At 38.9% G+C, this 26,659-nt stretch overlaps 1 protein-coding gene and 1 long non-coding RNA gene across 2 annotated transcripts in view; one reads left to right on the top strand and one right to left on the bottom strand.

Annotated features, from left to right (window-relative positions):
• Positions 1 to 263: 263 nt before the first annotated feature.
• Positions 264 to 9,549, bottom strand: LOC106031576 (uncharacterized). Its single transcript, XR_001204362.3, has 3 exons — positions 9,216 to 9,549; positions 7,346 to 7,481; positions 264 to 747 (listed from the first exon to the last, which is right to left on the bottom strand). It is a non-coding gene; the product is annotated as an uncharacterized lncRNA (long non-coding RNA).
• Positions 9,453 to 26,659, top strand: part of CENPF (centromere protein F) — a 36,975-nt gene continuing 19,768 nt past the window's right edge. The window contains exons 1-9 of the mRNA XM_066993654.1: positions 9,453 to 9,544; positions 9,998 to 10,202; positions 11,586 to 11,782; positions 14,409 to 14,524; positions 16,075 to 16,166; positions 18,892 to 19,162; positions 20,736 to 20,938; positions 23,024 to 23,149; positions 25,911 to 26,039. Coding sequence (XP_066849755.1) covers positions 10,041 to 10,202; positions 11,586 to 11,782; positions 14,409 to 14,524; positions 16,075 to 16,166; positions 18,892 to 19,162; positions 20,736 to 20,938; positions 23,024 to 23,149; positions 25,911 to 26,039 — 1,296 coding nt within the window. The 5' untranslated portion in view covers positions 9,453 to 9,544; positions 9,998 to 10,040. The remainder of the gene's footprint in view (positions 9,545 to 9,997; positions 10,203 to 11,585; positions 11,783 to 14,408; positions 14,525 to 16,074; positions 16,167 to 18,891; positions 19,163 to 20,735; positions 20,939 to 23,023; positions 23,150 to 25,910; positions 26,040 to 26,659) is intronic.

Here is a 26,659-nt window from a genome sequence, read left to right on the forward strand (position 1 = left end):
CACAGATTCTTGATTTTGATAGATAAGTAATTGTATTTAAATACCGTATGTAGAATCACAGGCCTATGCCTTACCTCTGGCATAATATTATTATAATTACATTTTGCAAGGAAAGTCCTTTTCATCTAAGACTCTCAAACATTTTACAAACACCACACCTTAATGAAGTAAGTAATTATCCCCATTTTACGTATGGCTACACTGAGGCACTGAGAAGTGACACCATTTAAGATTTCAGCTTGAATTATACTTGACCACATATAGATACAGAACTATGAGTAGCAATCTGGAAGCAACATCAGGTGTCAGAATGAGACGATAAGATGGAGCATAGAGCTGCTGTGCTCTGAATTTTTTGCAGTTCAACTTTGTGCCAGTAAACGGCTTCTTCCTAGTGAGTGGAAGGTTGCATGAGAGGGTAGCATGCTTCAAAACTAAGGCTGAACTTGTTAGGCTCCTTTCAGGCTTTCCCCACACTGTGGGAGGTATAAAGTCTTTGTTTTTTAAGACAGTAAAGATTGACTTTTGCAGCTATGCCTCAACGTGGTGTGCTGGCTGCCTGAAGTCTTCCAGCTGAACTTGTGGTTTAGCAGCCAGTCACTTTTACTTTCACAGGTCTCCCTGCATTTGAAGAAAACTTATTCGGTTACCTTCACTGTAAATAATGTTAGAAGAAGCATAAACATCCTGACAGGTGAAAGTTCTGGAGAGGAGATTTTATGTATCAGCTATCAGCAGCGCAGTTCCCTAGAATAAATAAAAACAGCCAAAATAAATACACATTATTTGTCAGCAAGAGCTTTTACTAAACGGTCAGCTCAACAGACTCTGCAAAATGAAATGTGTTTCAAAGTTAGCAACCAAGAGAAGCTTCTGAAACTCGGAATACTGAGGACAATTACTTTTTTCATGAGAGTACTTAACGCAATGATTAATGTCTATATGAAACTCTCAGACTGTAGCAGTAGGTTCTTTAGAAATACAGAATTTCACAGACATCATAGTCAGTTACTGCATAGAATCTTCTATAAGGAAGTTTATTGTGTTGGTGCTACTGTCCCTTTCCAGGACTGTTGATACCTTGAACCTTTAAGTATATCTTTGTTTTCCAAGAGGTGCTAGGAACATATGACTCTGGTTAAAACAGAGTGGCTTCATGAAATACGAAAACTTATTTAGGTGTTTCTCATGCTGCTTCAGGAACGTCATGTTAAAATGATACAAATCATTCAACCGGTTCCAAACCTCTATGCTTGTTCAAATTTGTCGAGAAAACTGACAGGTTAATCTTCTATCAGTCATCTGTAGGCTGGATTATGTATTGTCTTCTTATGCCACTAGGGGATCATGTTACAGCATTATTATTATGATTATTATTATTATTTGCTGAAAAGGTGACAATTCTAAATAATATTTAGAGACTATTGACTTACTATAATGATTTATGGAATTTACCTCGAAAACATTACCTCTGCCCTGGTGTAAGTTAATTTTTGTATTGGTTCCTCCTACAACTTCATTGGGATTATTATACTAAGGTGCTCTATGGAATGGTAGAGTAGATGGGGAAAAAAATATTGACACAGGACTGCACCTCAGCTACATTAGCTACTAGTCTTCTGTGAGATCTTGGGCATGTAGCAGCACATCCCTGTACCATAGTTTTCTTCTCTGAAAATTGAGCTAATGATAGTGATCTTAAGAAAGTGCATTTTGATTTGCAGATGAAAGCACTCTATAGGAGATAGACATTACTTAAAAAAAAAAAAAGTCCAAATAATGGATTTGACAGGCTTGAATGTTGTCTCAAAACCCTTCTGAAAATTCTTAGCCCAGCACCATTCAGCTTGACCAAATGGTTAACTATCATTAACTACTATCTAGCAGAGAAAATTTGATTTTATGTGGGTCAAAATACAGTAGACTTTTATAACATCGGTGTTATCTGAAGAGTCATGTGCAATTCAATTTGAAGTGTCTTAGCACCTTGCTAGCAAGACCTGTATTAAACATATTTTGAATGTGTTTAAACTGAGGCTAGAGCAATTCTTGAGTCTTGTTATAACATGGAAAAATCTCAGTCCTTGTTGGTTGGTGAAACCATGTCATAACCTGTTTTGTATAAAACTGTCTTTAAACTGTGCTTAAGCAACAGCTGGTGGTTTCTCCTGTGAACAGTAGATGATGTTTAATTAGCCCTACAGTCATCTACATTACAATCAAATCAAAGAATGCAGTTGCAACACATTCCCAATTTGTATTGTAAATGTGACCCTAACTGTGTTCCTAAAATCTCTGTCATGTGCAACAAACAGCTGGGTACACTGACCTGATTGTAACATAAGCAGACACTTAGTGCACGAGTATAAATTCCCATTCCTAAAATCATATTTGTTCTTTTATAAACTGATACTTTTAATGTTTGAAGCTTACCTCAAGGAAAAAAAAAGTTTACTTCTCTAGTATTCTCTGCTCTCATTAATTATTCCATTTAATAGAGCTTCTCAAAGTCATCTCTTAGAAAAGGAATTTGGATTACGCAATCTTGGAAAACAAACCTGTTGCCACCAAGCATGAGCTAACATGTTGTAGTACTCTACAGCTTATCACAAGCAAGCCAGCACCCAGTTTTGTAGACCAGAAAAAGTCTTGGTTGATTATCTGTGCAAATAAACTATGCTGTGTTGAATATTCTAATTTGCTTATAGTCTGCCTGAGGACTTACTGAATACCTGTGCCTGTTTTTAGCTCTTCAGTAAGAGTTGTAAAATTAAAAACCTTTAGCGTTTGTCAGTGAAATAACGAACTTTCGATTCCATGGTTGTAAGCACTCCAAATGGGACTGACATAAGCAATGTACCTCTCTATGCATCTGTTTCTGCTCTCCAAGGTAAAACAGTCTAATTTTTAGGACAGAATGAGTGACATTTTTTCCATTTTCACAGCTTAGCAATTTGAGTACTTTTAGGTGTATCATTTACAATGGCCATTAGGCCATTAAGATTTCTGAGAACGGTGGTCTCCTGAGGAAAAAAATAAAGTAAAATAAAATAAAATGACTAGCTTTTAACAGAAGTTCATTTAACTAATTTAGGATTATTATGATAAACCTAAGTGTATAATTTGCTGCTCTGTTATGTAATACACTCTATACGTGCGTATAACATCTGCCTGAATGGCGGGAGAGCAAGTCTACAGCAGGTATAAATAAAAGCAATCAATTGCCTATCAAAAATTATTAGCTTATAGCTTTAGGACCCAGTTCTTCAATGTAATTTATCACAGATGTGTAGCTTCAGCTCTTTTGCAAGTCCATGGGACTTAGCAGCATGCCTAGAAGTCAGCATACGCAACTGATTTGTAGATATTTTACCTGCTGCTCACTTCTGATAATCATAATCTTTATTTATGTATCTCGGCATGGATTTGGATGTCTGATTGTGGGCACCCAGGTTTGAAAATATTTAATTGCCACTCCAGGACAAATGGTTTCTTGAGAAAGCAAAAGAGCTAATGTCATAATCGTAAGTCTGTTTTTGGGACTGTCACAAACTTGTGTAACTTTAATTGAGCCATTAATGTTTGCTATCTCTGTGAAATGGGCACAAGATCATGCTTGTATATGACAGTGCTGTAAAACTTTGAATTTTAAGACTTTCTGAAACCGACAGCAAAGAGCTCTGTTAAAGAATAATGCTTCAGCTATGTGTACTTCAGCTTTTTAAATACTATGTATTGTTTCTAACAAAGCCCTAATACTCATTCTCACTTTTGGTTGAAACTCAGAAAAAGTTTCCTGTCAGAGTAATTTTAGAGTGTTGAGAGGTACATATAAGATTATTTTCTGTTATCATTTCATGATACATTCTATACCTTGGAAAAATTTAAAATTCACACAAACATTTTCTTGTAAAGAATTAATACAAAAATGACATGAGAAATACCAGTAAAACTGTTGAAATTTAGACTCGGAAGAGGTAAGGAGATCAACTGATAACTGAAGTCATTGAAATGTAACATGCTGTCATCTTCTCCTTGCATATGTATTTATTCTATTGGATCACTACTGCATGTGGTTCATGGACTATGGTTGTTTGAGATGGGTTTCCCACTGCAATTAGCTGAGCGAGTTTTCAGTCACCCTAGAACTTGCCTGCAAAAATGGCAGAAGTAATGCTGAGGTGGTTAAGATGCGTGTAAGATAAAGGCATACTTTTGTCTTATCTCGTCAACCTTTTAACAGGAAAACATTGGAAGATTTTAGAGACAGCATTAAGATAGGCAGAGGCTAAGAACTGCTTTGGTTAGTTTGTCATGAACTCTGTAAAGTGACATTCTTAATTGTTTCACTGATAAAAGATTTGAGCAGTAGATGAACACAATAGAAAGCAAGTACAGATTTTCAGATAATAACTGCATAAAAGTAATACAAAACTTTTATATGTATATTAAAATAAAGGTTTTATATATATATACACACACACACGTGTATAGGCCATAACAAAAGAGAAACAGAGTATAGGCTCAAGGCTTTAATGTAGGTAGTTCATGGGAACAGGATGTTCAAATGGAGATTAGACACAGCAAGGATGGCCATGACAAATCATCAAGAACTTGAGAGAACAGAAGAGTCAGTGAAGAAGGGAAACTCAGACTTTTGAAGACAACCTGGCAGATGAGAGCCACATATCATGGTGAGAGTTGCCTTTAAGGAAAACAGAAATAAGAAATTGGAAAAAAAAAAGTGAAGAAAAGAGTTAAAGAGGTTAAAGAGAGGAAATTACTGAAGATTAATCAAAGAAAAACTGATCTAGAGTCCCAACAAGAGAAAGAGGTAATGTACATGTCAGCATATAATTTCCACGTGCCTCACTAAAGAAAAAGATAAGTGAGGGTTAACGATGGAATGAGGCAGAGAGGGCTATGAAAGGTGAATGCCTTTTAGATTATATGTAGTGCAGTTTTTTCTTAATCACTTTTCTTTTGCTTGAACAGAATGATACTTGGAGTAGATGTACCTGTGTACAGTTAAAAATACAGTCCTAACAAAAACAGGGATGAAAGGAGGTGCAATTTATGGAGCCATGAAAGTTAGGGAGGAGTGAGCCATAAAGGAAATAGGATCCTGTCTAACCAATGCCCCCGAAACCTGATTACTACTTACCTGTAAGACATTGCACCATTTGATAGTACAATTAATATATTTTTAAGTTTAGTGTCTGTAGTATGAAAGATTTGCTTGGTATTGCTGTTTCTAGATAGCAGCATAATTATATAAAAAGAGGGAATTCACCATTAAGAAAAAAAAAAAAAGAGTTCCAATCTTATTTACAGCTCAGTAACTGGTAATTAGAAGCCCTAGACAATACGGACTTGATGTGTCATATCATAATGTAATTGCTGCAATTATTTATCATTTTCTTCATATACGTGCACATTAGTTCTCTAAGTGTTATGCTAATGGATGTATTCAGTCTCTTGCAAAGAATGGTTTTAGAACAGGGAGGAAAGGCATAAATACCTTTTCACTACTGTAACAGCATCGCAGTAGCTGTAAATCACAGTTGTTCAGGTCAAGACAGTATGTGTGCACTTTAATCAGCATTTCTTTTATCTGTTTGCTTTCTTCCTCCACCTTTCTAATATACTAACAAACATTAAACAACTAACACTCCCCTTCATTTTCAATTATTTATGTGGCTAAATAAGTTTACTATTGCTTGTGCTAATGAGCACAATCTGTGCTCATCTGTGTAACAGCTCAGCAGCTTTAAATTCAGAAGATATCACTGCTGCAGAAGTTTGTAGACTATAAAAAGTCACAATAATACTACATTCTATGCAAAGTTCAGAGAATATTTTCCAGTGTTGAAAATTATTCGGAGTAATTGCTCTTAGTATGCAAGAGAAACTTAAATGAAAGCAGAAGCTGTAAAATAGTATTATCTCTGCAAAACACACAAGTTCTGAAGAATGCATTTACTATGGAAAAAAAAATCTTGATATCATTTATGTGAGGTGTTAGGGATAAGAGCATGGGAATTTAGGGTCTTGATATGTAATATTTTGACTGATCTGAGTTGTCACCACAGTCCTGCCCACTCTCACCTGTATATCCCTGCTCTATCTGTTGAGCTGGATCAGGCACCTACCCGATCGCACAGTGCAGCAGTTCGGAGCCCCAAGCTGTGTACAGGCTGATGCTACCAGAAGGGTCTTTGGCTAGTATTACGCTCTTCACCAGTTTAACCGTCTCTCCTAGCAGCTCAGATGAGCACCAAAGCCGTCATAAAGGAGCAGGTGGGGAACAGGAGGGAGTGCAGGAATGTGGCAACGTCGCCTTGAGGTGTTTTAAACTGCCTTGGAGCCGCACCCACGGGTTCCTGTCCAGCACCTGGATGTGACTCACTGTGTCACCTCAGACAAGCCAGGTAACCTCAGTCACCTCTTCAGTCCTCGGAAACCTACCCACTGGTGTTTAGTAGGCTACACTGATGATGCGATCACCAAACAGAGCAGCTGTAGGTATTTTAGCCACTAGCACATCCATCCCTAGCACTGGTGTCACTTCGAGCACTTCAGTAGCAGTTTCCCTCAGGAGGTAAGAAATGCAGTAGCTCTCAGTAGAGAAATGTTCCATTCCCTTTGTGAACAAAGCTATAGTTTATCTTAATTAATTATCTTATAGTTTTTCTTAATTAACTGTAAAAAAAAAAATTTGTTTAGGTCAGTTCAGCCTTTTCAGAGAGCTTAAAACCAGACAGTTAACGAAAGGTGTTAAGGCTCTCTGTGCATCCTAATGGTGCCTTTGTATTCATTCTGATCACTGAATAGGGTATGGGTTCTGTTGAGAAACATGATCATATGAAGAAGGATAAAGTTAAAACAAGGGTATATGAGCAATCAAGCACTGTAGTTTACAACAGTTGCTCGCTGGGGTTTATTAGCGCAGACTTAACCTTGCCACTCCAGTATTAACACCTAAACTGCTAACTTCTCAGTTACCTACGCACATTGGCAGAGATGGAGAATTTCATTTTCCGGAGGCAAGAAGCATCACTTAGTACAGGGTGGAGTTTGGGTGAGGCTAAAGGAAAAGATCTGTCTTTCTTTTCTTTCACTGGCAGCCTGGCAGAGCTTTTGCCTCTCTAGTGCCTGACAGGAAAGCTGGGAAATTACAGCCACGTTAGATGTGAAGAGCCTGGCCCATTTCTTTCTTTCTTTGTCTGGGTCAAGGGGAATGCTCCAGCTCCTCAGGTGCTCTTTGATGAGTGTGCGTGTGTGCATATATGTAAATATATATATATATACACACACATGGAGACACACATGAAATAGGATTTACCTGGAAGATTCCAAGTCTGGCAGGGTGGAATATGGGGAAAATCTCTATCTGGTTTCTGCTCCTTGTAGTGTCCAAGCAGAGTGGGTTTTTCTCATGAGAAGTCCTTTCCCTTTCCTTTTTCACTCCATTGTGTGCTCTGACATAAGATGCAGGATATGAATACAACCTTTAGTGGGTTTTGTATTCTACTTGCTATTTTCACCTTTTCTTGAAATCATAGTAAGGAGTGCAGGTGAGAAAAGTAAACAGTGATTTTTAACATTTGGAAAGATCTGAATGGAATTTCAAGGACAAAGAAAAGCCACTTCACAAGGCTGAACTAGTTCTCTCCCTCCTCAAAATCATGGGGTGCTCCAAATCAGGGAATTCTGAGAGGCTCTTAGAAAGATATCAGGAATTCTAGCTAATAGAGAGTAATAGAAATAATTAAAAGTGTTAGGCAAGCTGATGGTTGCTACTAACACCCTTCATAACTAGTTATTTCTAACTGTATTTGACTTACTCTTGTATCTTACTCTTTAATGGTACATTTACTAGTAGTTTTGTATCTTACATTTACTTCCATTTACTAATATACACAATATAATACTTACGAAGCTATTGTGCAAAATAAGGTTTATACAGCAAAAGAAAAGCAAGTTTCTGTACCCTCCATGAGTCCTTTTAACTTTCATGTTAATTAATTGCAGGGATTGTCAAATAAATGATGTCAAATATAAAATAACTCATTTTCTAATTTATTATCCACAGAAACCCAGAATGATTTTGACCCTTGCTAGGAACAGGCTTCAGAACGACTCTTCACACATCTTTAAGTTTACAACAGTGCTCAGGTTTCTTTTTTTAATCTTGGATATTCAGGCATTCATCAGACTGCACCTTAAAAGCTCTGCATATATCAGCTGCTATTTTTTGTGCCTTGTCAGAACCCTGAAGGCTGTCTCTACTCTTTTACTCTCCTTCTGAAAAATACACCACCAGTCTTAGAAGTCAAAGCGGTTTCACTGATGCCCTTCCTCCCCGTCCACCATGTGAAAGATCCCCTTTGGCTCAGACTGGTCCTGGGCCTTCCCAAACCACTTGCCAGCACTTCATGTGTGGTTTCCCACTCCTCCACCAGCTCCTACCTCTCTGCCCGCTGCCCTCTCCCCTCAGCAGCACCTGCAGCCATAACTCTGAGTGCCTCAATGTCATCACTGACTTTCTCTAGCTTGCTGTTTATAAAACCTCAGTTGCCAAGACGTGTTTCAGATGGATTGTTTCCATCAGTTTGATGTCTTGTTGCTTCCTTCTGGGGCTAGTGCAGACTTGGTATAAAACTATATGTTTTACACCAAGGCTGTCCCGAAACCCGAAGCCCCCTGCCCAGGGCCTGGTGGGGAGCACGGAGGCCAAGGCTTGCACAGCTCTGCAGCCCCACAACCTCCCCTGCCGCCATTTACACCCCACGGATTGTGTTGTCCCCTTGTTGGACCAGACTATTTTGGAGGTTTTTCCAACCCTAATGATTCTAGGATTCTGTTTCAGGGCAGAATAAGTGCAGCAGCGAGCTGAGTTAACCTCCCATCCCTCAAAGAGCCACCAAAGCCCAGCAGCTGAATCAGGGAGGTGGTGGTGTCACCGTCCCTGGGGGTGTTTAAGGAAGGGTTGGACGTGGTGCTTAGGGACATGGTTTAGTGGGTGACATTGGTGGTAGGGGGACGGTTGGACCGGATGGTGTTGGAAGTGTTGTCCAACCCTAATGGTTCTATGATTCTAAGCCACTCCATAATGCTTCTGTGGGGCTTTATTCCTAGCTAACCGATTATCATCGGGATACTGCTGGGATACTTTTTATTTTTTGACGCTTTTTCAAACCCCAGGTTCCTACTGGATAGCGAAAGCCCACGCTGACGAGCCTTCCCCCGGCCGTTACCCGCCGGCCCTCACCGCCCCCCCGCCCCGCCTTCCTCCAGCAGCGTTTGAACGCTCCCGAAGCGACCAACCCGGAGCGCCGGCGGCCGGGGCGCTGCTCTCCCATTGCCGGGGAGGCGGGGATAGAGCGGGGGGTAGCGGGGAATCACAAACGGGCGCCGGGGCGGCGGCAGGTTCGAAGGGCGGCTGGGTGGCGGCGGCGGGACGACAGGGGACGGGGGGCTCTGTCACGGAGCGGGCGGGGGGCGGCTGCTGCCGCCGGCCGGTGCTGCCCCGAGCCGTGAGGTGGGGCTGGGGGGCCAAGGGGGAGGCAGGGGATTTGCTCGGGTCGAGCCCCGGGAGGTGCGTGGCTGTCAGGAGCCTGGGACGGGCTGCGGCTGTCGGTGGTCCCTGCGTGAGGGGGGGGCTGAGGTAACCGCCGCCGGGTGGGTGCCGTGTAAGCGCCGGGATAAGGTGCTAATAAACGGCTTCTGAAGGGTGTCAGTCACATGCATCTGTGAGAACAGAAACCCTGTTCTTGTCAAGGGAATTGATTAAGGTGGATTTCCTAAATCTCATCTTATTTTGACATTTCTGTCTCATTAGGACCTAATATTAAAAGTCGCTGCTTGGTGGCCTACAATTCAAGGTTGTACAGTACTTCATTCTAACTACTGCTAATCTTAAAAAGGCAATTTATTTAAATGAGAGGCATATTTGACATCTGTTAAGGTCTAATTGTGCTTTCTTTTGTTCCAGGTGTAGCAACCACCCATTTGTGTAAAAGAAAAGCCCAGTCAGTATGAGTTGGGTTGTGGAGGAGTGGAAAGAAGGCCTGTCCCCTCGAGTTCTTCAGAAGATTCATGAGCTGGAAAGTCAAGTAGACAGGCTTAAAAAGGAGCGTCAGCAAAGACAGTTCCAGTTAGAGTCTCTGGAGGTAGCTTTGGAAAAACAGAAACAGAAGGTAATGGAGGTACTATGGTCACTTCCCTACAATGCCATTCTGCAAGCCAAACATGATTATAAAGCTTTGTAATCTCTGTTGTAAGAGAGTGATCTTGGTTTGTTTCTTTCCACTGACTGAAAAGGTACTGTAGAAATACAAACTGCTTATCTTCATCATTCTTTTGTAGCTGTTCATCATATTTGTTAAGTTCTCATTGACTCTTATGGTCATTACTGCCTTTTATCAGTGTTTGGCATGGCTGTTGATGTCCAGGTGTTTGTTTACTTAGAGGCCTTCTTCCAGGCTTTGCTTTGTGACTAAGAAAAACATTTCTTTATTGTTATGTTTGTTAAAAATCTTGACCATAACTAGGCCTCTCCTCTATCACAGAGCCGCACAATTGATGGCCTCTTACTGTTTCTCCTTGCCTGTGTGCACCTATTTGTCTTATCTGTTACTTTAGATTGTGTGCATCTCATTTCTGTTTTTAGAGACTATTTTAGGATTTTTTTTGACAAATTTTGGCTCACCTGGCTCTACACTGTCAACTCTCTTGCCCTCCTTGTGAGTGTCCTTTTGTGTCTCAGTCAGGAGTAATCCATTTGACTGAATTCTGCTTTGTAATGTTTGAATAGGGTTTAGAGACAATTGACGAAGGTTGCCTTTTACTCCTGTTAGCTGTTGCAGTTTTCTAGCAAAACTCAAGCCTAGTAGTTTACCTTGACTTTTTTCCTGTGACTTTTCCAGGTTCTTGTCTCATCTTGTCTCAACTGCTGTGCTCCCCAAACAAAAAGAAAAGTTGTATTCAAATAGGTGTGTTTTAAAACTCTTAGAATCAGCAGCTAGTACTGGCTAATACTTAATTCTTATCAGCTGAAAGCAAAGCTGAATGGAATTCTGGAGTTCTTAATTCCCAGTGGCTACTGCTGAGCAGCAGGTGGCTGTAGTTTGCCTCAGAAGCTGGAGAGGAGGCAGAGCAAGTCTCTGCTGTCTGTCTCTATTTACAGTTTAAAAGCTGTGACCCTTGATAATTGTTGTGCATCTTCTGTTTAGTGAATCAAGGTATTTTGATTGCTAAAGCTGATAGATGTGAAGGAGCAGTGAGACAATCACTGAGGAGTGATTCAGCATAGACTAGTATTTAAGGTCTAATGAATTCTTGATGAGACTGTGTCTAGTCAGTAAATAGAAGTTGTTTGGGTGTTACTGTGATGGAGTCGAATTCTAAGAAATGTTTTTTGTTTATACCTAAGAATATTTGAACAGTGTATATCTAAGGCTTTCAGTGCTGTCAGGGTTTTTGAAAGATTATGAAGAAAATAACAGCATATAACCTGTAACTGTTACTTTAAACTGGGCGAAGACTTGAGACAATTTTGAAATGGTCCATATTCCTAATAGGTTGAAAATGAAAAAAATGAAGCTGCAACTCAGAAGAGAGAGAACCAGAGCTTGATGGAATTGTGCGATAGTCTCGACAAGGCAAAGCAGAAAATTTCACATGATCTTAAAGTAAAAGAATCTCAAATCAACATTCAATCAGGGCAGCTGAATGACAGCAAGAAAGAAATTGAAAGACTAGAACAGGAACTGAAAAGGTGAGGACTTGCTTTGTCTCTAATATAAAAACTGTTTTCTCATGTTTTGCTGATTTCTCATTTGTGTGTTTTCACACATGCATGCATGGGCATCTACATAAGTCTCTGTGCCACTTGAAGCAGTAAGCACCTATGGTTCCTGTTAAATTTGGGGGGATTCTGTAATACCATGTGAAAAGAATCCACTCGTTCTGGGATAACAACAACAAAAGTTGTTAGCATAAATAAGAATCAAACACCTCAAGTCCCCTGGAACAGAAATATCTTTGGTTAGATAGGAAACACCACCTTTGTGTTAATATGTGTCCTGTGCAACTGTACTGTTGTGTAGCTGTGACTCCAGACAGTTGTTTGCATTATTTCTTGATCTATTGTGTATTACATTGAAGTTGATGAATGACGTCTCACCTTATAAGCATGACCAGTTACATGGCACTGTGACAAGAGGTGTGTGCTGGGTATAGAGAATCATACAGTATTCTCAGTTGGAATGGAGCCACAAGCATCATCAAGTCCAACTCCTGGCTCCACATAGGACTGCCCAAAAAACAGGCCCTATGTCTGAGAGCCTTGTCCACATGCTTCCTGAACTCCCAACAGGCTTGGGGCTGTGAATACTGCCCTGGGGAACCTATCCCAGCAGCCGAGCACCCTCTGGGTGCAGAACCTTTCCCTAACACCCAGCCTGACCCTCCCCTGTCCCAGCTCCATGCCGTTCCCTCGGGTCCTGTCGCTGTCCCCAGAGAGCAGAGCTCAGCGCCTGCCCCTCCGCTCCCCTCGTGAGGGAGCTGCAGGCCGCCATGAGGCCTCCCCTCAGCCTCCTCTGCTCTGAGCTGAACAAATCAAGGGGCCTCAGCTGCTCCTCATACATCTTCCCCTCTAGGCCCTTCACCAGCTTTGTAGCCTTTGGACACCCTCTAATACTTCTATGTACTTACGCACCACTGCTGTGCTGCCCAAAACTGCACGCAGTACTCGAGGTGAGGCTGCACCAGAGCAGAGCAGGACAATCTCTTCCCTCGACCAGCTGGCAGTGCTGTGCTTGGTGCACCCCAGGACATGGTTGGCCTTGGCTGCGAGGGCACGCTACTGCCTCATTCAACTTGCTGTTGACCAGAACCCCCAGTTCCATTTCTGTGGGGCTGCTCTCCAGCCTCTCGGTTCCCCTGTATCTCTCTGTAAGGTCTCTCTAGCCTCAAGGGAGTCAACAGCTCCTCCTGATAGAGTATCATCAGTAAGCGTAGTATGCATTTGAGTACTGCATCTCGATAATTTATAGAAACGTTAAAGAGAACTGGCCCTGAAGTGGAGCTCTGGGGAACACGACTAGTTTTATCACATTTAGTATAACCCAGTTTACTCTAACCCTTCGAGCTGCACCTCTCAGAGGTGGAAAGTAATTCATGCAGTAAAAGAATCTTCTATAATGCAGACATCTAGAATTTATCATCTGAAGATGCTTACACAAATGGAACAGTTGTCAGTAATGAAGTGAACATCATCATCTGTTAAACATTTTCCTATACTAGAGCTACACTGTTCTTGAATAAAAGAATTTCTGAAACTGTGTGTGTCAGTAGGGCTGAGTGTCCTGCCCCCACGATAAACTGTTGTGCTGGTAATAGTAAAGCAGAGTTACTGCCTCAGAGAGCGATAAGTCTGTGACACAAGACTTCTTAACATTTATTTTCTTCGTGGTCTGAAATGCGTTTACTTCCTTTAATTGTTGGAAGGTACACCTCTTACTGTCCCAATAAAGTAAATAAAGAGGGAGCTGCATTGCAATTCCTGTTTTTTCCCTTTGCACTTTTTTGTCGTTTTTTCACAGTTAGGGAAAACTAAGGAAACTTGAGATATTTGACTATTGTGAGAAGATTCTAAATTTTAACAACAATTTATGACATGCAGAAACAACGACTTTGTGCAAGGAATTGCCGAGATCCATTGAGGAAGAATCCAGTGTCATTCAGCAGGGTTGTTAGAACCACACTTAGGAAATATAGAGCAAACCTGCTGTAAAAGGCTGGCCCTGAGAGGTTACAGGCCAAGGATGTCACATTTTTCCATTTCCAAAACCATGCAGAAAGCTTAGTTTACTGAATTCTCTGCTTTCCTTTATAGTTCTTTGCACAGCTGTCCACTACAATAGATTACGTGTAGCTTGACCCCGGCTATCAGTTTTGACCTTGTATTTGGTTCTGGTTTATCCTAAGTGATCACTTACCACTTCGTAGCACCTGACAACCCCCTGGGAGAAGAATCCTTGGTGTTGTGCTATAAAATGGAAGGGAGAATGGAGTAGGAAGCTGTGGAGCCACTACTGTGATGGGCTGCAGCCTTGAACCATTGCCTGATCCACCTGGGCTTGCTGGGCAGGACCAAAGTTGCTGTTCCTTTGGCTGCAGTTCCTGTGTGTAACTTCCCAACTAGTGATGTGGTTTTCGTGGATGAGCTTGTAATCCTTCATGCTCACAAAAATCAGTTGGAAATCGATTCTAATGCAAAATTGATTTTCAAACTAAGCACTTGAAATCATATTTATTTGTGTATTTCGGGCTCTTAAAAATAGATAATTGACTTTCTAGTTTCCATTAGTAATTTCTCCTTCTGCTTCTTTCCTAAACAGATACAAATGTGAGCTTGAGAGAAGTCAGCAAGCGTTGATTGCAGGAGACTCGTCATTCAGTGGTACTCCACAGAAAAATTTAACTACTCCTTTAACACCAGTTCAAAGTCATAATGGTAAATGAATTTTTCTACGTCTAGCACAGATAGCCAATTGTCAGTTCCCTTGGAAGGTGGGAGAGGTGTTTTGAATATTACATTTAGGTACTGAGTTGCCTAATCCATACTGCGTAGCTTATTATGAGAGTGCCCAGTTTGTAACACTGTAAACTCCAAGTTTAAAAAATATTAGTGCAGATTGAACCGTTACTGCAAATATTACATCTTTTCAGCAATACATTGATGGGCATGGAATAACAATAGGAATATTTATCAACAGACCGCAGCAATTTTTCGAATGCTTGTTCCTAGCATTAGTTCCCTTCATGTAGCGAAGAGCAAATTTCTTCTCTTTCATGCACTGCAGGTGCTTTAACTAAAGTTCAATCAACAGTCATTTGTTTTCTTTAGGAGATTATTTTTGGCTTAGAATATTATTGTGCATAATAATCTGCACAATTAAAACAAAACCTCTGTATCCACTTCAAAGCATCACTTCTATCTTCAAATTAGTGACATCAAATAGATTTAAAATATTTGAATGAACTGGAAAAACGAGAGGAAGATTCTGTAACAGGAGAACTGTTATGTAGCCAGACACCTCAGTGCTGTATACACTGAAGAACTGCGATGGGTTCAACATGGAGAATGCTTTCTTTGCTGTGAACAAATGTTCTGTGTGTTTGGCATCTCAGTCTTACTCCAGTTGCAAATCCGAGATATTTTCCTGTATTCTTGTTTCTTTTAATTCCCTTATACATATCCAAAAAGGGGTGCAGGACTGGTGATGTCAGGTTTTCCAGATTCCACACAGAAGTGTGGCCTTCCTGAAATAAGGATTAGGTTAAAGTAACGATTTAAAATGGTGTTGTTGCAAGAGTTTGTTTTCATTGAAAGCTGGTGTGTTAAATTATTTCAGATGTTACAAAGTATTCTAGTTCTAGATCTTTTTTTGGAAAATGTAGAATTATTTACAAATTCAAGAAAAGGGAAGCAAGACTTGTTTTAGACTAATATACTCTCTTTAAAATTTCAACAAAAGAATCCTGTCCAATACCTATTACATTTGAAAGTTGCTCAAGGAAAAGATCCAGCCTTATTTTCTGTTTGTTTCTTAATAATGTTAATGCTACTGGGCTAGTAGTGTAAAATTATATATACATATGTATATGCACACACAGTATCTGTGTTTATGTGCGAGTATCATTAAATATATACACGTTTTTGAAAGTGAAAAAATATAGATACATGTTCATTATTATATGCATTATATACATTTTTCTATATATATTACATATTGTCAAAAAAGCACGGAAATAAACTCTGGCATTGGATCCTTAATTTTAACAGTTGTGTTTTCATTCTGATGTCAAGTTCCACATATGCCACAGGTGTACTTTCGAGGACCTAAATTACTAAAAATATTTTTAGATATAATTCTTTCTTCCTCATGATCTGATGCTTCTGACAGCTGTTCATTTTCATCACTCCTGTGATAGGAGGAGGCTAGAAAAGATTACCTGTATACTAAGTTGTATTATGAAAAAGTATTCATCATGTCTTTGTAGATGCTAAGTTTGAAGAATTAGAAGAAAAATACAAGAAAGAAGTAGAAGAAAGAAAAAAGCTAGAATTAGAACTGAGAACCATCCAGAATAACGTAAGTATCTTTTGAAAATAATGTGTTAGGTCTAAGAAAGTTGCTACTGCTTAAACTTGGAAAATGGAGTGGAAATTAAGTGAAATATATTCTGCATCACTTCAAGTACAATTAATATATATGTATTAAAAAGATTAATGAGTGTGTCCTGCCATTCAAAAGTAATCTATAGCCAGCATAATTGAGTAGCAAAGCAAAGAAGCATATTAAAAATGAGAACACATCTTTCAAAACCTAGAAGTCTTGGGCAGTCAAGGACAAGTGAAAACAGTGCCAGTTTTGACAATTTAAATATGATAAAATAGTAAAATAGCTTGGAAAAGATTACAAGAAATAATTTGCCCAGCAAGCAAAAAATAGTAAATTTTTTAAATGTGTAAGTAGTAGCAAGTATCTTAGAGGATCTCAGAGGCCAATAGATGATGAAGATGTAAAGGCTCTCATTGAGAACAAGAAGCTGAAATCTTTTTGGCTTGGTATTTACTCTTTAAAGGCTAAGATATATATATATATCAAAGCCTTTCTTTATGTTGGTTGAATATGTGGCATAGACTTAAATTGAAAAGCCAGAAAAAGTCTTAAAAGAAATCGATAAAATGAATAGTACTAAAAAAACCACCACCAGATACAGACAATATTTACCAATGAATTGGTACAGCACTCTGAAGTGGGACTGCTGAATCACTGTGATGTGCAATTGATTTCATTCTCCTCTTGGCACTAGCAGGTGGCAAGGGTGATACCAGTTTTTAGGAAGGCTTGCAGTACCCGTTCCTGGGAATGTAGTTTACGAAGGCCAACTTTTTGTCCTGGACAAATTGTTAGAAACTTAAACAAAACAAAATAAATGTATTGATGCATGTGTATATATAATATATGGAGAAAAGATCAACTGTTTGTTATTTGTGAAGGTAAATAATGCCTCACATATGTTCAGAGGTGTATGGTTCTGGTTTTTGTTTTTCTTAGAGTAAATCAGAGAACAAGTGTGATTAATTCTATGTAATGTTACTGGATATCCAAAATGCTCTGAAAAAAAACTAAACTGCTTTGATAAGGCAGAGTTCCTCTTGTGAATTCCGGTAAAGATTGAGGGCTAGGAATGAACGGTCCGTTTCTGCAGTTGGGGAGTGATCAACAGCGGAGCCTGAAAAGGATGAGTGCAGAGAACAGTGCTATTCGGCATATTTGGTAACTATCTGAAAAAGTGCTGAACAAGATGGCTGAAGTCCACACGATTTTATTATAGTACGTTGCAATAGCTAAGATATCGAGTTAAATTCAGCATCAGAAATGTGAAGTAACGCACCTGGAAAACATAATCTGAACACTGCATACCTGATACACTCCGGCTCCAAATTTGGTGAAAATATTCTAGGAAGTAATTCTGTAATTATTGTGGCTGGATCTCTGGAAACTTCAATATTGCATTCAACAATGGTGAAAAAGAATTATTTTATTTGAAAAAATTAATGGGGAAATACTTTTTGCCCGTGTTCCCTGCATGTTCCACAATTCTGGTCATCTCATCTGAAAACAGGTATAGTAGAACGGGATGGTTCAAAGATGAGTGAGGGTCAAGAGAGGAAACAGAAAATGGTCATTTTTCTATTTTCGTAAGGCACAATGACAGTACCAGCTTTGCAGAATTTGAACAAAAACTATTTAATGTTATACAGTGTTAAATGACAGAACTCTTTGTCACAGAGTACTGTAAAAAAAAAAACAAAATACAGACAGATCCAAAAGGGAAAATACAGGTGAAGCATTTCAGTAAAAATTAATTCCTTTAATTTCCAGGTTTCAAACATTTGTCTCAGGAACTCAGGAAATTTAAATGGCACATCAGGGGAATGATTACCTTGTTTATTGTTAGGTTTTATGTTCCTTGTCCATTAAAAATGTATTTTATAAGATTGGAGACAGTATCCTGGGCTATAATAAGTTTCTGGTCCTAGCACAGCTGTTCCTACATGACAGCATATTCTCTGGTTGGACTGAGAAGTCAGACTGGGCATTACCTGGTTTAGGGCATTACTTTAAAAATAGTAAATAGGAGGCATTTGAAAATCCATTTTAAAAATACAGTTAGGGGCATTATTGTCCGAGTTTTTTTCATTTAAAACATTTATAGGAGGGAAAAAAATTAGATTTGGACTGTCACTAATTTTTCTTTGCAAAGAGGTTATAAGCTGGTACCTAGCATTTTCTGTTACTGTGATTTTGGCTATTCTGTGCATAAAGGTTTAAATAACTGAGTATGTTCTGAATTTACCTGTGTTTGTTCGGAATAAATATGGGGCAGATATCAGATATGTTAGTCTAGACTTCTATATTTCTTGCAGCTTACTTGTGTCAGAAATTGCCTGTTAGAATGTAGGCATTGATTTTGAAAAATGTAGGAGGTAAATGATGTTATTCTCTTGAAAAACACAAAAATCTGGATATGTTAAATATAGACAGATCAAACTCAGTTTTTTAGGGATCCTGGTCTGTGCTGATAAGTACCTGCTATGCTTTTATACTTGAATTAATTTTATTTTATTTATGTAGTATAAAAAGCAGTGATATCAATCAGTAATTTGCACCAGTGTATGATGTATGTTATCATAACAATTTGAAATGACCACGACCTATTATCTACTTATTAATAAATGAATTTTGTTATATGTCAGCTGTGGAACTGTGTAAGGATAGATCCTTTTTTTTTTTTTTTTGGTCACAGAAAATAAATCGGCCTTGTCCTCAGCAAAGCTCTTTGACTCACAGGGAGATTGCTTGGCATCAGGCTTCCTCATCTGTGTTTTCATGGCAACCAGAAAAGACACCATCTAAAAATCAAGAAACCCCTGCAAAGAGAAGTTCTACATCATCCTATTTTCCGTGGGAAAAGGAAACAAATTCTAGTATAATAGCAGAGAAGAAGGAGTTTGACAACAGCTTTGCTGAGAATTGTAACTCTTCACTCATCACCCCGCTCAGAGCACAGAACCAAGGTATCTGGTATATTTCTTTAAAAGCCAGAGGCAGCCTCCTGTATGGCTTCATGAAAGCTGCTGTGCGGATAGAAGAGAGGCACTGGAATTAATGCTTTAGTGAGGAAAAGAGGAAGATACCTGTTGTTGCCTTTGGCAGCTAGCTCGGCTGGCTACTGGTGTGTGTATTCACAATGACCGGCCAGTACGTGGCAATTACCCACAAGCTGCGGTAGCTGTTACATAATGGGTGTGGGATTTAGGAGGGGAGTTTGTATTTATGGTGTGGGCAGGGGATATCACACCAAAATTGAAGGAGAACAGCCTTTTCTAATAATTCCATTGCTTATGGAACAATTCGCTTAAAACAAAGTTGAAACTTTTCAGGATTTCGTTCCGTGTTAAATTCAAATTCAGTTATATTTTTCCTTAATTTTGTATGACTATTGAGATTTATGGCTGAGCAATACCTGTTTAAAAATTCATTGATTGAATGTGCTTAATGCATAACTGAGTTCATCCATAAAGGATGTTACAGGAAGCCTGGGATAGAATAAGATACTAAAAATACAATGAAAAAGCAAAATACGATATTATTTTCTGCATGTTGGCAGAAATACATTTTCTCTGATATCTGATAATTGGAAGAGAACAAGGATTTGTTTGGTTATGGATTTGGTGGCCGTTTACTTAAACCTGCTATTTGGACCAGGTTTTCCACTAACTGCTTTTTACAGGATTTTTTTTATTGGTTTCTGTATTTTCCAGATGTTTATTCAAATCTCTACATGTAAAACTTTAGTCCGGGCAGTGTTTTTCAGTTTGGAAGCCATATGAATTCAGCATCAGGAGAACAGGTTTTTGTATATTAATAAATAAATAAATTTTAGCAATTAATATTAATTCTTGATAACAGTCCTGTAGCTGGCCAATGCTTTTTACCATAAAATTGCATTGTGATTTTTGGAAGGCAGACTCCTGCTGATGTATATTCTGACAAGATCACTTGGTTTTTACTTTTTATATATGTAGCTTTAGGGGCAAGAAAAACATTAAAATGTGAAATACTGTATTTGCAGATGTGAAATAGCTCAGCAGTCTCTTTTGAAGCAGAGGCTCACAGTTGCCCCGTATAAATGTTTGCAGTGGATATCTATCCTTTAAAAATAAATAAAACGGAGATAAAAATATGTGTTGGGTACATTTTTCTGTATTTTTAAAAACAACAAAGAAAAAAAAAAGAAAAACAAAAATAACAGCAGAGTAACAATTTGTCTGTGCTTTTGCAACATTTGTGCCTGACTTTGCATTTTGCCGTGCTCTCATACGTTACAAAATGGAATTGGTTGATTTAGTCAACTATTTTTCAGTCTTGATAGTTACAGTCATTAAGATTATAGTAGTAGAAGAGAGTTGAAATTTTTGTGTTCAGCTTGCTGAACATTTTGCAGTGTTTCTGCTTCTGTCAGGGACTTCGGTTGTTATCAAACATACTCAATATTTTAAAATTCATAGACTCTTGGAAATCTGAGTTCCTGGAAGACATACCTTTCAGCAGAAAGTATCTTTAATCTTAACTGTTTTTAAAATTCAGAGCTAAATCCCAAGGTTAAAGACCTAGAAAAACAACTGCAAGCTCTAGAAAAAGAGAAGAAATCCCATATGAATAAACATCAAGAGGCTGAACTCAAGCTGGACAGAATGAAGTTGGAATTAACAACGAAGGATAAAGTCATAAATAAAACCAGAGATAAAATAACTCAAATGACGATGGAACTCAATCAAGCAACGACACAGGTGAGGTGTTGCATTCCATCTTCTGAACGTCCTTACAATTTATTCCCAGTATTAATGTGTGTCAGTTTTCAGCCATTTTAGTAAGAACCAAGATACTCTGCTAAGTTTCTTGGACATTTGCTAAGATTCCAGTTTTGAGAAGAATATGTTAGTTTGTGTATTACCTGTAAAAATGTAAGTATTCATAAGGAGTTGCCGTTTTCTGGAAGGTTCTTACTCCACCTGAAGAAATATTTTTCATCCATTAGGTATAGCCCTCAGGCAAGATTGACTGGATTTCTGAAAAACATTTTCAGATCAAGTTGTGTAGAGCAACAATGACATCTGGTGGCAAAATGTGGCACTAAACAGACTGTCATGTAACTGAAAACTGAAATCAGTATTTGAAAAATACTGAAAAATGGAAACTGAAAAATCAGTATTTGTTGCCTAAACTACAGTATGTTGTGGTGAGATAGTCTTTGGATTTGAAATGACTTGTATAAACTAAAATCTGGGTTAAAGTGCCATGCAAGATGATGTTGAGAATGTATGTAGTTTTAAAATAAGATTTCATGACCTAATCCTAAGCAGTTTGCATATGTAGGTATACTAGGTAAAGAAAAAGATAGTACAATTTGTTCAGTTGAGAATTTAGAGTATTTAAATATATAATACATAAAAATGAATCCACTTGATTTTTGCTGTTGGTCTTGCAAAGAGAACACCACTGTTTAAAATCATTGAATTCAAACTGCAGATAACCAGTTAGAAGTTTCCTTTTACTGGTCAGTTGAGTTACAGCATCTTCCTCAACTCCTCTTTCACAGCATTTGACAGATATGAAAATAGTACCCAGAAGTAATAAGTGACTAGTGACATGATTATTTGAATCTTCATATTTCCATCTAGCTTTTTCTTTTCCTACTACTTTGACTCGCCTACAGGGTAGGAGAAAAATACTTCTGTGTGTGTCTTCTCCAGATATAATGATTATTATCCATTTTTCTCAGCAAGTTTCTACATGCTACCTCAGTATATTGGAAAGCCGTGCTGTTTCCCACAACTCCTGTATTGGTCCTTAAAAATAAACCTTTGCGTGTTGAGGGTTAACCAGTATGTGTTTTGAGAGAGAGAGAGCAACGTTTGGCTGTAGGATTAGCACTGGCTGGCCCTGCTTGAATTGAGGCACAGCCTGTCCTTAAGGTACCGTGCAGCATCTCCTTGGCTCAGAGGGTTCCTTTGGTTCTGACAGCTGAAAGTTGTTCCTTTCTGTTACATTTTGCTTCTCGCACTGAAACTGGATCTGTGCCCAGCCCTCGTGCTTTGTACGAACTGCACTGAGGTTCTGGATTTTAGTTTCCTGCCTCATATCCCAAATTTAATTTCCGGCATGTCTCTTGCACGGTTGTCACTAGCACCATTCCCTGACTGCAGCATTTCCTCTTTGTTATCAGATACTCTCACATATTATGTGGTAGGCAGGGTTCTGACTGGCAGGCGAGTTTTCATGGGATCTTACAGGGGCTCACGGTCCCTGCGGTCTGCTTAATAACCCAGCATCCCTGTACTACTACCTGCATCTTGTTTTCTTATGGCATAAAGGCACTGTTGTTTCAGTAAGTCATTCACCAGCTTTTGTTGCTGGGGAATAAAACCAGTCCTGTTCACCCTTTGCCATTATTTCTCACTCTCTGGGGGAAAAAAAAAAACAAAAAACAAAACAAAAAAAAAACAAAACAAAACAAAAAAACAGAAAAAGGTGTTTAGTGTTAACAGGTTGTTTTTGGAATAAAAAAATAAAAACACATTTTACTTTTCAGGGAGTTGGGTGACATTGCATCACTCTCTTAGTTAACATAATATTAACATAGTAAGTTAAATCAGGCAGCAAGCTGACACATTCTTCATGTGGAGGTTAAACCAGAAAATACCCTGCTGATTTTTTCGTAGTTAAAGTCTGAATTGTGGAAAAGACCCTCTTGTTGTCCGGGTAGACTAAGATAATTGCCTTTTTTTTTTTTTTTTCTTCTGTCCAAATCAACTTACAAACTTAAAACACCTTTTGCATTTTTAATGTTTGGGATTGATAACTAATTCTTGTAGGTCCAAATGATGGAGCAAAAGATGAAAAGATTGTCTGAAGAACTGAACTGTCAAAGACAAAATGCTGAGAGTACTCGTCAGTCTTTAGAACAGAAAATAAAGGCTAAGGAGAAGGAATACCAAGAGGTAAGGTGGAACTTTTTATTAATTTTGACTTGCTGAGGAGGTGAAATCACATGGCCTGTTTTGTGTACCTGCTTTTCAGTTCATTGCAATCACACCTGATAGATAAAAGTCGCAAAGGTAGTTGGAAAAACTGAAAACACATCACAGTAGAGGGGAGGGGCTGCCAGAGAGATGCAGACTTAGGTTAGGATTCATCAGGTATTAGGGAATCTGTGCAAGAGGCCTGAGTGAGATATGAATCCATGAGAAACCAAGTTGCGTTGGCTCACGGAATTATGTACATGTGGGCTCAAACTCAGTTAGTTGTTGATGTGCAATCTGAGTTAATTTTTCCTGCATGTCACACATGAGAAACAAATTTCTTTAGGATTATGTCTTTCTTCTAATCTTGGTTCGTGCTCAGAAGATGGTAAAATATGGGATTAGCATTAGTGTCCTTAGTTTCCTTTTTGTGCCAGCTATTGCAGAGAGAACAAGTGTAGCAATATCCCAGAAAATTTTTGGAGTGAAGTTAGGTTTAGTATTAACTTTCAGATTCAGATTATGTCTAAACTCCTTGTATAATATAATCAGTACTAGGAAATCCAAAAGATTACTCGGGTTTGGAAGTGATGACGACATTTCAGATAGGCATTTTAAATTTGCTTTAGGGGTTGGATAGAGGGTTGCCCTGAAGACGACTGCTGTTGTGTCAGATCTTTAACCTAAAACATTCTCTGAGGTATCCCTAGAAAGATAAAATCACTGGTAGAGGACTTATGGAGTGGCTGATGAACAATATTGATACGCGAGTGAAAAAGTGGTTTCATAAAATCTGTCAGTAGATGCTAACACAGGACCTCAGAGAGATACAGGACCTGGTCTAGAAGTGATAAATAAGAGTTGATCTTTGAATAATTGTTGCATGAAAAAGAGTGTCAAAAGATTCAAATAGAGCAGTAATTGTATTCATCAAAAGATGGGTTTGAAGAAGCATTATGTCGTTGATTCTCCTTACAAACCTAATCTGTGTTGGCTGGTGCATGCACCGACTGGAATCCTTTGTGGAGACGGCGGTGCTGAGAGCAGAGAAGCAGCGCAGCACCCTGCACACGGGTGGTTTGTTGTTACAGCCTGCTTCAGCAGCTGCTCGCTTGGATGCCAGGCAGTTTAGGTGCCATGCACAGGAACTGCTCCTGTGAAGTAGACTCTATTTTTGTTAAAAAGGCCTTCATAAGGCTAATATGTAAATCCACACACTCTCATTCTAGGTTGTTCAACAAGGCCAGCTGGTGTGAGGAACACTTTCTCTGTAATGTTTGTCATCTGTAAGCTGTTATAAACTATTATGAAGTTTGTTTAATGTTCATTCATTTGTATGAACTGGATGCCATGCATGGCAGCCAAATCCCATGTAAAGGTTTTGTTTTATGCATTCGGGCATCCAAATATGTGTACTATCTTGGGAACTCTCATCTGTGCATTTTCCTCGTGGGGGATTTTTCCACTCTGAAACCTAAGTCCTGTCCTGGTCCTACCGAATTCTGCCCCGTGAAGCCTTGCTTGTGTGTTCCTTATCCCATTTCTGTTTCTAGAAGGCAGGTGAGATTCAGGTGTGCATTCAGTTAACTTCCATAAAGGCAAAGGCCTGGGGCGTCTCAGGCTTTATTCAGAGTTGGTAACACAGACTGGTTTCAGAGTCTAAACAATTTCCAGTGTTCTCTCTCAAATTTTGCTTGAATGTTTTCATCTGAGCTTCAAACTTCCGTAATTATTGGATTGCTGTGGAACATAAAGGCATTGACTTCCTCTTTTCACTAATAAGGAGCTCACTAGGGTCCAAAAGACCTCCTCGCATGTGCTCAGGAAATGTTCCTGACCAGAGGTTTGCAAAAGAGCCCTTAGATCTCGTACGTACTTTCCTCAACATTAGTTACTCGTGTCAGCTAACGTGACACCCAGGTGGTGTCACATCTTTCCTTTCAGAATTTGCATACCGCTTCTGCCACCTTCTTGTGTGGGAATGCAATTGCAGAGTTATCAATACTGGGTTCTATGTAGAAAGATGCTAAAAATATATGCGTGTATGCATATCAACATATTAGCAATTGATTAGGCACTGAAATTTCTACAGAACCGCAACTGTAGGAACCAGAGGCACAGGAACAGCCCCAATAAGGACTTGCAAGCCCAACTGTTTTCTTAATGGATGCCTACTTGGCACGTTGGAGGATCCACACAAGCTAGATTGTCCTACAGATTTCAGGAAGTCTGTTCTGTGCCATTTTCATGACTGCCTTTGTAAGAGTCTCTTGTTGCTTAGTCCCATGCTAGGTATTATTTTAAGAATAATTTTAGATTTTCTTAGGAAAAAAAAAAGAACCCTACAGTATGGTATGCACATAATAGCAAAGAAGAGATGAATTTGTCCACTTGTTGTACTTTAATGTAATTCTTATTTGAAACATCCTGAAAATAACAAATTTTAGTACTGATATTTCTACTAGTTTTCGATTTTTTTTCCCTTTTCATGATATGGATGTTGCTGTAATGGAGTTTTTAAGCAGATGACACAAATGGTGTTACAACCATTCTTGCCCACGACAAATTTACAGCGTGCATCAAAGTTGTTTTCAAGTTTTTGTTTATTGTGTTAGATGGGTGTCTCAGAGCAGGCAGTATCTGCTAATGAAAATCATTCTGTTGTTGCTTCAGTAACCGAAATAGAAACTTGTTTTAATTTGTGTATTTATTTCTTTGATATTGTACCACTGTTTTCTAGGAACTAGCCTGTCAGCAACGTTCCTTACAAAAGCTGGATCAGCAGAGCAACCATGTAAGAAACAAATTGAACCAGGAGCTACAGCAAGCCAAAAATGACTTCAACTCCCTGCAGGCAGAATTTGACAAAGTAAGCTTTTAATACTAGTATCTTCTACTGAAGCTAGGATTTACTGATCTCGACAGCACTGCCTTAAATTAATTCTACTTAAAGCAAATAATAATAATTAATGTGGAAGCTTATATTGTTGTTTTGTGCAGTTTGTATTAGCTGTTTTGTATTTACCATTTCTCACTGAAGTGCGATGTATTTAAATGTGAATTGCAGCGTTTAGAAGGTTTGGGGCTAGTCCACTTTCCACAGGGAAGGAGACGTGAGTGCAGAACAGTGCAACTAAAATAAAGCTGCTGTGTGAGAGGGGAATAGTTGGGGCTGATCACAAGAGACACCTTGTATGAAAAACCTGCAGAGGTGCAGTCTGATGATAGAGCTAAGCTGATCAACAAGTAGTTGCCTTTTGGAACCACAGCCCCACTTCATGCTCCCTGCTCGTGCATTCCTGTTACTTCATTTGTAGCAGCACCCCCACTCATCTGAACATGCAGAGAGCTGAAACAAGGGCTAAAAGAACAAAGAAAAATTATGTATAAATAATTTATAATAAGAATTTCCCATTAGTTTAACTCCCTGGACTTCCTCTCCACAAAATCCAGATGAATCGGGGTTTGTATGAAGAGGAACCTGAGTAC

Source organism: Anser cygnoides, chromosome 3, assembly GCF_040182565.1.
Source record: "Anser cygnoides isolate HZ-2024a breed goose chromosome 3, Taihu_goose_T2T_genome, whole genome shotgun sequence".
In the NCBI taxonomy this organism is placed as follows: domain Eukaryota; kingdom Metazoa; phylum Chordata; class Aves; order Anseriformes; family Anatidae; genus Anser; species Anser cygnoides.